The following is an 11,859-nucleotide window of genomic DNA, read 5'->3' as shown; positions in this document are numbered from 1 at the left end:
TCACAATGTTTAATTATAACGCTACTATCAGGCAAGTTCACATTACCAATGTAGAAGATTTTTTTTCTAATGATAGATTTAGATGCCGTGAAGAGTGGATTGGTTGTCATTGATCCCACAATCTTAGTAGGTTTTGCTATATTGAGTTGGTTTGTTGTTACAAAAGCTTCAGACTTGGTAGGTTTTGCTAGTGAGTCCTTGTCGTTTTTTACAGCAAGTTGGACAGGTTTTGCAGGTGTCGGTAATGCTCTTGATTTAGACCTTTTCTTAATTTTCTGAACTAGTGTAAATCGGTCGTCAGTGGCGTTGTCGTCAGATTGTAAATCACAGCTTGTTTTTGCAGCAGCTAGCACACCAACATTTGTCCATGGTGTAGAAATCGTTTCTACACTATTACTAAAAACACTTGTGTCATTTATATCCTTTAAATTGTCGTTAGATTGTTGACGATATGCCGGTAATAGCTCCCGGTTATTGCTGTTATTTACTTTATCAACATTTTCAAGATTATTGAACTTAGTTTTCAAATTTTCAATATCAAGATAAAACGACAGTAACATTTTATTAATCTGAGTTTGCTGACTAGATAACAGTTGTTTTATTTCATTTTTTATATATTCAAAATTTAGTTTCAACCATTTTTCCATGTTAGGAATTTTATCCATATTAATACTACAAAAATCAGGCAATTTATCCAACAAATTGTTCGCTTTAAAATATTTAAACAAATTTAGACATTCAACTAACTTTTCACGTTTATTACCGCCACTGCCACGTGATGGAAATTTTTCAGTTTTATCTAATTTTAACAGTTCCAATTCAGTTTTTAACAATTTAATAGCAACATTTATATCCTCACTATTGTAAAATTCACTTGTATTGTAAATAAACGTATCTTCGTTAATCAATTCCGAATTATTATTAATAAAATATAACAATTCGCAAACTTTAACCGATTTCGACGACGCCATAGTATATATATATTCAAAATTCATTGAGGAGGGCTGTTGAACATCGCGGAAATAGCGCTTTATAAGCTAATTGATTGATTGAGGCATATATTATATATATATATATATATATATATATATATATATATATATATATATATATATTTATTTATACGCTGTTTCAAGTTTTTTAATTGCACGAATTTTGTTGTTGATAATTTTTAATTTATAGTTCTAATCGCTTGCTATTCCTAATAGAAATATATATATATATATATATATATATATATAATAGTTCTACTCTACTAGCTTTTGTATCAAGTCAATAATTTCATAGCTCCTTTTATTATAACATTTTATCCATGGTTAACTCATTGAATTATATAATTCCATGGGTTAACTTTAATAATTTTCATTATTCTTTTGTCAATAATGAATGTAATTATTACTACACTACTGAACCAATAAATAATCCTTTTAGTACAGATAATTTAACTAGCAATAATTTCTCAATCTTGCATATAAACTTCAGGAGTTTGCTGAAAAAAATTGAAGATTTAAGTATAATACTATCTTCTTTCAATTTCAATTTCTCTATAGTCGTCATTTCTGAAACCTGGCTTACTTCACAGACAAAACCTCTCGCCCGGTTGGATGGTTATAATTTTGAGGGTCATGTGAGAGACTCTAAATGGGGCGGGGGTGTAGAATTGTTTATTAAAGATACTATTAATTACAAATTAAATAAGGATGATATTAATAATCAATATATAGAATCAATATCGGCGACATTAATTGATCCAGTTATGCAGTCTGAGTTAACTCAATTTAAATCTATCAGAGTTATAGTTTTATTTCGACGCCAAATAATGATATTTCCAAATTTATGATCGATTTTGAACAAATTTTAACTGACTCAAACATGCCAACATATATAATTGGCAATTTTAATATTAATTTGGATCTTGATAATAAAAACAAGTTGGACTTTGAACAACTCTTCTATATAATTTTGGTCCACTCATCAATCGGCCTACCAGAGTTAGCTCTCATTCATTTTCTCTTCTACGAATATTGTCTCTACTCATTCTTCTGGAGTAATTATCCACGATCTGTCTGATCATTATCCAATTTTTTCAATCTCATAAGTTTTTACCTTCTGAGAGACAGGTAAAGCTAAAAAATTTTCTTTACAAAGAAATTTTTCCAATTCAACAGTGGAAAAAATCAAAAGTGATCTTAGATCGGTATCTTGGCAGCCTGTTGTTGATGAAACCGAGGTGGATTCTAGTTATGAACAATTTATCAGAATCTTTTTTGACATTCTAGACAAGCACGCTCCCTTGAAATAAATTAACACATCTAAATGCAAAAAATCTTGGGTTACAAATGATGTAATAAGGCTTTCGAAGATTAAATCTAAACTTTATAAACATTCTATTGTATACCCTAACGCAAAAAACTGCACATCTGTAACTTATCCTTGCAGAGCGGGAAATTTCCAGATGCGTTCAAAATGGCGAAAGTTTTACCTATTTTTAAGAAAGGCAACAGAGAGGATCCTGGTAACTATAGACCTATTTCTTTGCTTTCCCCTTTGTCAAAGGTACTTGAAAAATTAGTTGCCAACAAAATGAAATCATTTATAGATAAATATAAATTATTGTCTAATAACCAATATGGATTTAGATCAAAACACTCAACGGAGTTAGCTATTTTAGAACTATATCATAGAATTATTAAAAACTTAAATAATAAACATCCTACACTTAGGATCTTTATAGACTTCACGAAAGCTTTTGATATTATTGATCACAATTTACTTTTACACAAACTCGAACTCTAAGGATTTTGTGGTAAAATCCTTTCTTGGCTCACTAGTTACCTGTCTAACAGAAAACAATTTGTGCCGATGAATTGCAAAAGTTCTAATATTTTGCATGTTAAATATGGGGTTCCACAGGGTTCAATTTTGGGTCCTATTTTTTCACAATTTTCATCAACGATTTCCCTAATCTGACTACACTATTTAAATGTATTATGTTCGCTAACGACACTTATATTTTCTACAGTTCGAAATCACTAATTGATGATTTGTCGCTAATTAATATCGATCTCAAGACAATTGAGGCTTGGTTTTTGGCCAACAAGCTAATCATCAACACTGATAAATCATGCTATACAATTTTTCGTCCTACAATATTTACCAATGATATTCAAGACTTTTCTCTTAAGTTAAATAATAATATTCTTAGAAAATGTAGCACAATTAAATTTTTAGGTGTATATATCAAAAGTAATCTGTCATAGTCGTTACATATTATGGAAATTAGAAAAAAATTCACAGTTTTTTAATGTATTTCAAATAAATTGAAACATAAATTTAATCTCGTTAGCAAAATTAATCTATACTATAGTTTTATTTTTCTTCAGCTAATTTATTGTAATATAATTTGGGGAAATGGTCCTGAATATTTACTAAAGCTCTTATTTGTTTGTCAAAAACGCTTTATAAGGATTACATTTAATTTAAAACAAACCGATCATACCAAAGAACTTCTTGCTAAGACTAAAATTCTATCAATTTATCGAATTAATTTCTATTTTCAAATATTATTTACTTTTAAATTCTTAAGAAATTTTTTACCTCCATATTATTCAGAATTCTTCCATTATTCAAATCCATATAAATCAATTATTACAAGGCAAAATGATACTTTCTATATAAAAACATCGAGATTAAATTTGGGCAACAATTGTATATCTCATACTGCCCTAAATTATGGAACAGTGTGATTCCCTTCAACATTAAAAACATCGATAATCTGGCATTTAAAAAAAATCTCAAAATTTTTGCTTGTACTTATAAACCTCCATAAATCCTTTTGCTTACGGACTATCCTTACTGGCATTTTTCGTTACTCTGACTATTTAATGTTGTTTATATTTTTGCAACTGTTGGTAATAGACCATAATTTTTACAATATTCTATAAATTCTACCGAATGTTTGGCGTTAACATGTTTGTAGTTCGTTTTTTCGATTTTTGTAACTGTGCATATGGTGTTTATATGTGAGAGAAAATGTTTTGAATACTTCTGCAAAAGTTTGATCATTGTTGTTTTCTCATTGAATCTTTGTAGAACATTTTTAGTCAATAAATTATTACGAGTTTTTTTTCTGTTTATTTTGTATCCTTGAAGAAAACAAACAATAAACAATATATATGTCTGCATGTATGTATATATGTGGTTAAATAAGTGTGTATGTATGTACGTATATATTTTTCGTTATTCTGACTTTTACGTTATGTATATATATTTTTTTATAAATTGTCATCTACTATCATAACTTAGAATAATGTTTTATATATATTCATATAATTTATATATATATGTGTGTGTAACTACGCAATGTGTCTGTATATTTTGCAAAAGTTTGGCCATTTTAGTTTTCTCATCGAAATATTTTTGACAATTTTTAGTTAAGGCACTATTACAAGTATCTTTCTGTTTACTTTTTGTGTCTTTGAGGAAATAAAAAAATTAAATATATATATATATTGGGTTTAGATTATCATAAATACAATTATTATTAGAGTTAACGTCACTTTCATCATTATTACAATACAATAATTGTATTTATGATAATCTAAACCCATAATTTCTATGAAGGACATGGGCTAAATGCGTCGTCACTGATGAAAGTGACGTTAACTCTAATCTCTAATATATATATCAATATAGTTTTTATTACTTTTTATTTGAAATTTTAAAAAAAAGTAGCCCGGAACTTTGAACTTTATATATCAATCAATCAATCAATTAGTTTGTAAAGCGCTATGTTCTGTTGCGCTCCTCAAGAATGTGTCTTAAGATCCGTTTTGAATTTCGTAAGTATGATTGAAAAGTAGTCAGAGAAGGAGGTAAAAAGCTCCAGAGAAAAGGGCCAAAAAAAGCAAATGCAGATATAGTAAAAGAGTGTTTAACAGGAGTTAAGAAGAAGTTAGAACAAGATGACGATCGTAAACCGGCGCGTTTAGGTTCATTTAATATATCTTATAAGTAGGGTACTTAAGAAGTACTTTAGTTTGAGGCTTATACATTAATGTACAAATTTTAAAAAAATGTTCTATATTTTATAGGAAGCCAGTGCAGAAGAACATGATATAGAGATATATGAGAAAAGAAAGGGGCACGAGCAACTAGACGAGCAGCAAAGTTAAAAGCTTTGATTAAAGGATAGAATATAGAATCAGAAAGACCATAATAGAGCGAGTTACAATAGTCAATCCTAGATAAGACTATCGAAGTTACAAGAAAGAGAAGAGTAGGATCGCCAAGAAAAGCAAAAGTTTTTTATTCTACGTAGATGAAAGTAAGAACTTCTAGCAAAGCTATAAATCTGGAAAGAAAGAGATATACTAGAATCAAAGATAAAGCCAAGACTACAAAATTTGTGAAAAACATCAAGAATTTTAGAATCAGGTAAGATAATAGGAGGAATAGTAATAGATCGTTTCGATTTATTAAAAAACTTAATTCAAACTTAAGGATTAAGTTTAAGACACATAGAGTCAGACCAAGCAATAATTGAAAAAAGAGATAGATTATGAAAAACACTATTAAGATAAGATGGAAGAAAATAAATATAAATATAAGAATTATCAGCATATAGTTGACTAGTAAAAATAATATTAATAATACAAGGTAGTTCATAAGTATAGAGTATAAATAGAAAAAAACCAATGATAGAACCCTGAGGTATTCCAAAAGTAAGAATAGAAAAATTAGAAATAAAATTATCAAGAACAACAAAAAATAACTTCTAGCAACGCAATCAATCAGAAAAGAAAGAGACATACTAAAATCAAAGATAAAACCAAGACTACGAAATTTGTGAGAAACATCAAGAGTTTTTGAATCAGGTAAGATAATAGGAGGAATAGTAACAGAGGGTTTAGATTTATTAAAGACAAAATATACAAGAATCAGTAATATTAAAAGAATGATCTAGCAGTCCCAAGAGAACAGTATGATCAACAGTATCAAAAGTAGAAAAAGTCAAAAGCAAGAGGAAGAGTATGATTACTATTGTCACTAGAGAAAAAGGTGTCATTATGTAATTTGAGTAAAGAAGCTTCAGTACTAAGAGCAGATCTGAAACAAAATTCAGATACAGATATAAATAAATAAATTGGACGACGACATCAAAAATACAATATCATTAAATTACATATACATAACGTAAAATAGAGAATCTTAAAATTAGCGAATCTAAACTGAAAATGCCGTGATATTTCTCAATAATTGTGTATATGATGATCTTAACCTATCTAACTTCAAATATATGAGACTACCCAGATATGAAACTATTTGAATCACTTGCTCACTTACGAACTTCTATACAACGAAAATCCATAAGCTTTGTTGCTTTAGTGACAAGTTTTAAATTTATTTTGAGTATTTTGTATTAGTATGTTAAGGAATGGCAGTTTATTGTCAGTTGTTTTATTGATTGTAAACTCTAATTTTGATGAATTTAGTCGTTGTAAAAGTTCTTTTATTTGGTCGTCTTCTTCACAAGTAACGAAAAAGAAACAATAATGGCAGTATGTATTAGGCTTTAACTCTGATTCTTCCTTAAATAACGTTTCTTCGATATGTCCAAAGTAGAAGTTTGCGAAAAGTACTCCCAATGGAGAGCCCATTGCTACATTTTTTCGATAAGTCCAACTGCTAAGCTCAAAACAAAATTAAATGACATCATTATAAGAAATAATAATATAAAAAAAAAACAGAAAACAAATTCCCATACACACGGGTGAATATGAACCAGGATATGCTTACTGTACTGTCAAAACGCTTAAAGCCAACCCTCTACGGCCACAAATAAGCCAAAGACTTACAATCACATACCCCTTTACAAAAATGCCTAACAAATTAGTTGTACCCTAAACCCCTAAAAGCTATAATTTAAAATCAAGTAAATAATTCATAGACCTATTATCTACAGCAAAACCATTTTTCGATAGTAACACTAAAATAGCATCTTTGGATGTGGAGTCCTTTTTCACAAATTTTCCTGTAGGAGACACAATTAACATAATAATAGATAGGATATATAATTCCAGTTATTCACCACTACCAATTCCAAAACATGAATCAGAAGCCCTGCTACGAATATGTACAGCTGAAGCGCCTTTTATTGGCCCAGCGGTAACGCATTATATCAACTAAAAGACGGAGTAGCAATGGGCTCTCCATTAAGAATACTCTTCGCAAGTTAGTTCGTTGGACATATCAAAGAAATGTTATTTAAAGAAAAACCAGAGTTAAAGCCTAATATATACTGACCATATGTTGATGATATATTCGTTACATATGATGAAGACGACCAAATAGAAAAACTTCTACAACTTCTTCATCAAAATTAAAGTTTACAATCAAAAAGCAGAGCATATACGCACTCTTCTGATATAGGAAGCAGAAAAAAGAACTAGATTGAATCACTAATTACTCATTAATATTGGATATAAAAATTTTATGATCCAGAAAATAATAGAACGCAAAGAACAAAAATATCAGCAACAACAACAATGCAACCAACAATAATAATACAAATAACATAGTGATATATTATAAGAATCCCATGTCAACCGCTTTCGAACAGGACGCACAAATCATGAAAAGAATCATAAAAAATAACGTCCAAGCAATAAACGAAAACAACTGTTAAACTACGAATATACTACTCCAACTAAAGAACGTCATCTCTTGTGATGAAAAACAACTGCTCTAGTAAATCAGAATCGATAATGGATCATAGCCATCTAATATATTTGCTCAAATGTAATATTGGTGAGTTTGGGCACCATAATTCCGAATATGATTGGTATGACGACGACAAATCTCAATCAAGGTGAGAAAAAAACAATAGTGTTTACTTTATGTGTGAATGTGTGTATATTACTTACATTTTTATTAAGTTTTTTCTTATTTACTGAAAATGAAGATTGTCATAGTTTATTAATTAACTAAAAACGATTTGTTGTCAGTACATATACGCTTCCTTATTAATTCTGACAAAATGGCCGATGTTCATTGGTCTCCAAATAAAATTTACCTAAAAAAAATGTAAAATTAACAATCAATTAAGATAAATTTAAAATAATGAAACAATAAAACAATTAAATTAACCACCATTTTTGATCAGAGACTGATCTGCCGCAAAACCCATGTATGCACACGAAAGGCCGCCATTGCAGTTACTGCAGGATGCCTACACACAAAATTTAAATATGTAAAATATAGAGAGCTGAATTAACTTTTATCTAATAATATGTTTAACAAATAACTAACAGGAAGGTCTTTTACATCAGAACAGTTTTTATAGGCATTAAAACAATTGGTCTCAACGGATTCAATCATGAAAGTCGTTGCGATGTAGTGACTGCAAGCATTTGCTGTAAAGTTATCAGCAATTAAAAATTTAAAGGCTACGAGAAATTCTCATCAGCAAAAAAACTGATTTGGTCAGGTTTTACGATTAAATATAATTATTCTTGAATAAAAAAAATAAAAGTTCAACTAATTATTAATTTTTCATAATAGGCAGTAGATATTCTTTATTCTAAAATATTTGAATCAAATTTAAATTGATAAATAAAGATTTTTTTATCGATATTCACTCATGGTCGTGAAATCAGTTTTCTTATATTTTTGACAAATATTCCTCCAAGTAAAGCTTGATCACATGCTTCTGTCAATCCCTAGACATCTGAGGTAAAATTCTTTCGCGAAATTCCCAATTTCATTCATATGCTCAGATCATTTCAACTATTTCTGCCAACTTAAATGCTCATAGCTCTATCTATATTGCTTCATTAAAATATCAATTATTTTCGTGGAAGCTCTATTTATTTAGTTTTTTAGGTTTTCAAAGAATATACTTACATTTTACATTAATTCATACCATGTGAAATTTCACACATATTCTTTTTTTCGTCTAGAATTGACTAATAACGTTTTAGAAATAGTTTCAGTAATATTTCATAAAATTTTTATTTTATTTATATAAATAATTCCCCGGCTCAACCCGATTTATCAATGTTAAACCTCTCATCTACACTCTCGCCAACAAGAAACACACATTCTCCAAACGCAAACATCAAACCTCTCAGATTCTATGTATACAAAACCATAAGCTTAACAATTATATATTTATCAATAGGTTAAAAAGCCATTAGATCGCTCACTTAAACATCCCGTTTGCTGTTTTCCTCCGTTCGGATAAAAGTCTACATGTCCTAAGGGCTTCTGCAACCCATACACATTATCTGTATGAACCACATCTACAAAATCAGCTGAAGAGGGATTAAGTCCGACCGTTACGTTAGCTGAACCTTCAAACCACGGACCTGCCGGATCTAATCCTGAGACATTATGTTTCAAATATTTTTTAGGTCGAAAATATTGTGAACAATGTTTAAACACTAATTGAACCTGTAACTCTTCTAATCTTCATTTTCATTCCCAGATGGCCACATATATGCGATCCTAAGCTATGACCAACACACCAAATTTTACTCGCCGAATAGTTAAGGGTTTTAACTATATTACCAAGTACTACAGCTGAATATGCACCGACAGATCGCGTGTTCGAAGCCGATTGTGGGTAAACTGCATCGTTAGCACCGTATTTCCAATCCAGAAGAATCACGTTAATATCCAACTAGAAATTTTGTTAAAACTAAAATCACATTACAATTCAAAACATTTTTAATGAAAAAGGATAACTTTTTTTAGCAAAGCGTTCTTAAACTTTGGAATCCATCGGGCCTCGCTATCTTGGATCCAACCGTGCGACACTAGAACCGTATTTTTGGCAGGATCAAATAAATCCCTGTCATTTTTCATTTTTATATATTTATAAACATGACATGTGAAAACCACCGAACAGTATTACGTTGTCAAATACACCCTGAATCTTAATGTTCATAATACATTTTTGTATATCCGCTTACCTGCTATACTATCAATTTATTCATTCATTCAATGAAATCAGTAAGGAAAATATTATAAAAAATAAAACAAGCAGTGCAGTTTTATTAACTAACGATATGTTCACATGATCTATCTGTTCAGGTTCATATAGGTTTCTTCTAGTGTACAAACTGTGGGTGGGCATAAACTCCATCGATTCCACACATTCCGGCAATGGCATTTTATCAAAAGGTGGATCATCATTAAAACAACCAGTGAAACTACAACACACTGATTTGCCTCTTCAAATGCATTTTAAAAAACAGAATATTATTTATAAGCGGTGAAATAGTTGACGAAATATTTTTTTAAAATTGAACTACCCTGCTGATGAGGCACAAAGAAGAAAGAGCAGCGCAACTGAAAACATCGCTAAGTGTCTTTGAAAGTGTTGTGATTTTTCAAATTATATAAATAATTCTGACTCGTAAAAACCACAACGCTATTATTTAAACAGAAATTTTAGTTCAGAATATCTTAAGATATTTTTATCTTATCACCACAAACTCAGATTAGAAAAATTTAGTAAAATTGATAACCACTCCATTTCTCAGAAAACAATGCAAAGTTGAAGTAGGTTTACGACTGAATATAAATATATACAGTGGCGGAAACAAGGGGACATAGAGATGCATCCCCAACAGCCATAAAAAAAAAATTTCAGTATGTCTAACATATTTTTACGTCATTATATAAGATTTTTTAAAATGTGACGAATGACAAATTTGGTTGGGAGTAACGAGGATGAATTCCTCCGTAATTCAGAAACGTTTAGTAACTAGTGACAGAGTCGATCGCCATCGAAGTAGGAAGTTGAATGGCCGAAGTTGGATAAAGAAGATCAGAAAATATTTTTTTTTTTTAAATTTTTATTTTTTTTCTGAAATATTTTTTTAAATCATTTTTTTCAGGATATAAATATGTGTAGCAATATGCAGTCATCTTTAATACTGAAAATAAAGGCTAATAATGTGAATAAAATTACAATTTTTTTTCTGTATGTTTTTAAACATAAAAATGAAGTAATTTTTTTAAGAAAAACAGTTACATTTACTTAATTTAAGTGTTTCTTAAAGTACAGTCGGACATCTTTATAGCGAACTTCTATACAACGAAAATCTCTATATAATGACTTCTTTTATGCTCCTTGAAATTTTACATATAAAACGAAAAAAATTTCTCTATAACAAAATTTATAAAAGTAGAAAGAAATATCAGACCAGCGAACATTATATGAATTGACATGAGAGGTTTTTTGTTCTCCTTTTTACAATTATACCATGTATTATTACAATATCTATCAAAATCGCATCGCAGTTTCTCTTTATATAGCCCCTACAAATCACTTCGTTAGCTTGTGGTGTTTTCATTTATTGTTAAAGATTGTTGGTTTTAATTGATAGGATTTGCAATCTGACAATACTCTTTCACGTCGCGTGTGGTTTGGCAAACGTTGTGGATGAAGTTGAATTGCTGAGATCAATCCTGCGTTGTACCAAAGAAAGATTCGCATTGGAGTGGGAACTTTCGTTGCTTGTTTCTTCGATCACGTCGGGGTCACCAATTTGTTGCGGTTATGCTGTTGTAAGAAAACATCAAACCAGGAAGAGCAGTGAGCAGGAGTAAAAAATAACAAAAAGAATAGTATTTGTTTGGATAGGCTGAACACATGTTTCATCCCTACCGGGGATTCATCAGCAGCCCGAATACCTATCAGAATCATATTGCAGTTTCTCTTTATATAGCCCGCACAATCACTTTTTTAGCTGGTGGTGCTTTTATTTGTTATCGAACATTGTTAGTTTTAATCGTTAAGATTTGCAATTTGACGTGATATAATATGGCTGATTGTTCTAAAATCTAAAT

At 29.9% G+C, this 11,859-nt stretch overlaps 2 protein-coding genes across 2 annotated transcripts in view; both read right to left on the bottom strand.

Annotated features, from left to right (window-relative positions):
- The window catches only part of HELRODRAFT_158767 (hypothetical protein), a gene marked incomplete at both ends in the record, with an annotated part of 3,087 nt that extends 2,116 nt beyond the window's left edge, over positions 1 to 971 (bottom strand). The window contains one exon of the mRNA XM_009010757.1: positions 26 to 971. Within this exon, the coding sequence (XP_009009005.1) occupies positions 26 to 971 (946 nt within the window). The remainder of the gene's footprint in view (positions 1 to 25) is intronic.
- Positions 972 to 8,002: 7,031 nt separating this feature from the next.
- Positions 8,003 to 10,174, bottom strand: HELRODRAFT_158766 (hypothetical protein; the record flags this gene model as incomplete). Its single annotated transcript, XM_009010756.1, has 6 exons — positions 8,003 to 8,074; positions 8,311 to 8,414; positions 9,207 to 9,383; positions 9,454 to 9,682; positions 9,748 to 9,853; positions 10,068 to 10,174. The coding sequence occupies 6 exons, from the start codon at positions 10,172 to 10,174 to the stop codon at positions 8,003 to 8,005; spliced, it is 795 nt and encodes a 264-aa protein (XP_009009004.1).
- Between the last annotated feature and the right edge of the window lie 1,685 nt (positions 10,175 to 11,859).

This window comes from Helobdella robusta, assembly GCF_000326865.2.
Source record: "Helobdella robusta unplaced genomic scaffold HELROscaffold_1, whole genome shotgun sequence".
Lineage (NCBI taxonomy): Eukaryota > Metazoa > Annelida > Clitellata > Rhynchobdellida > Glossiphoniidae > Helobdella > Helobdella robusta.
Note: the sequence above shows the minus strand (reverse complement) of the source record. Positions and strands in the feature narration are given on the sequence as shown.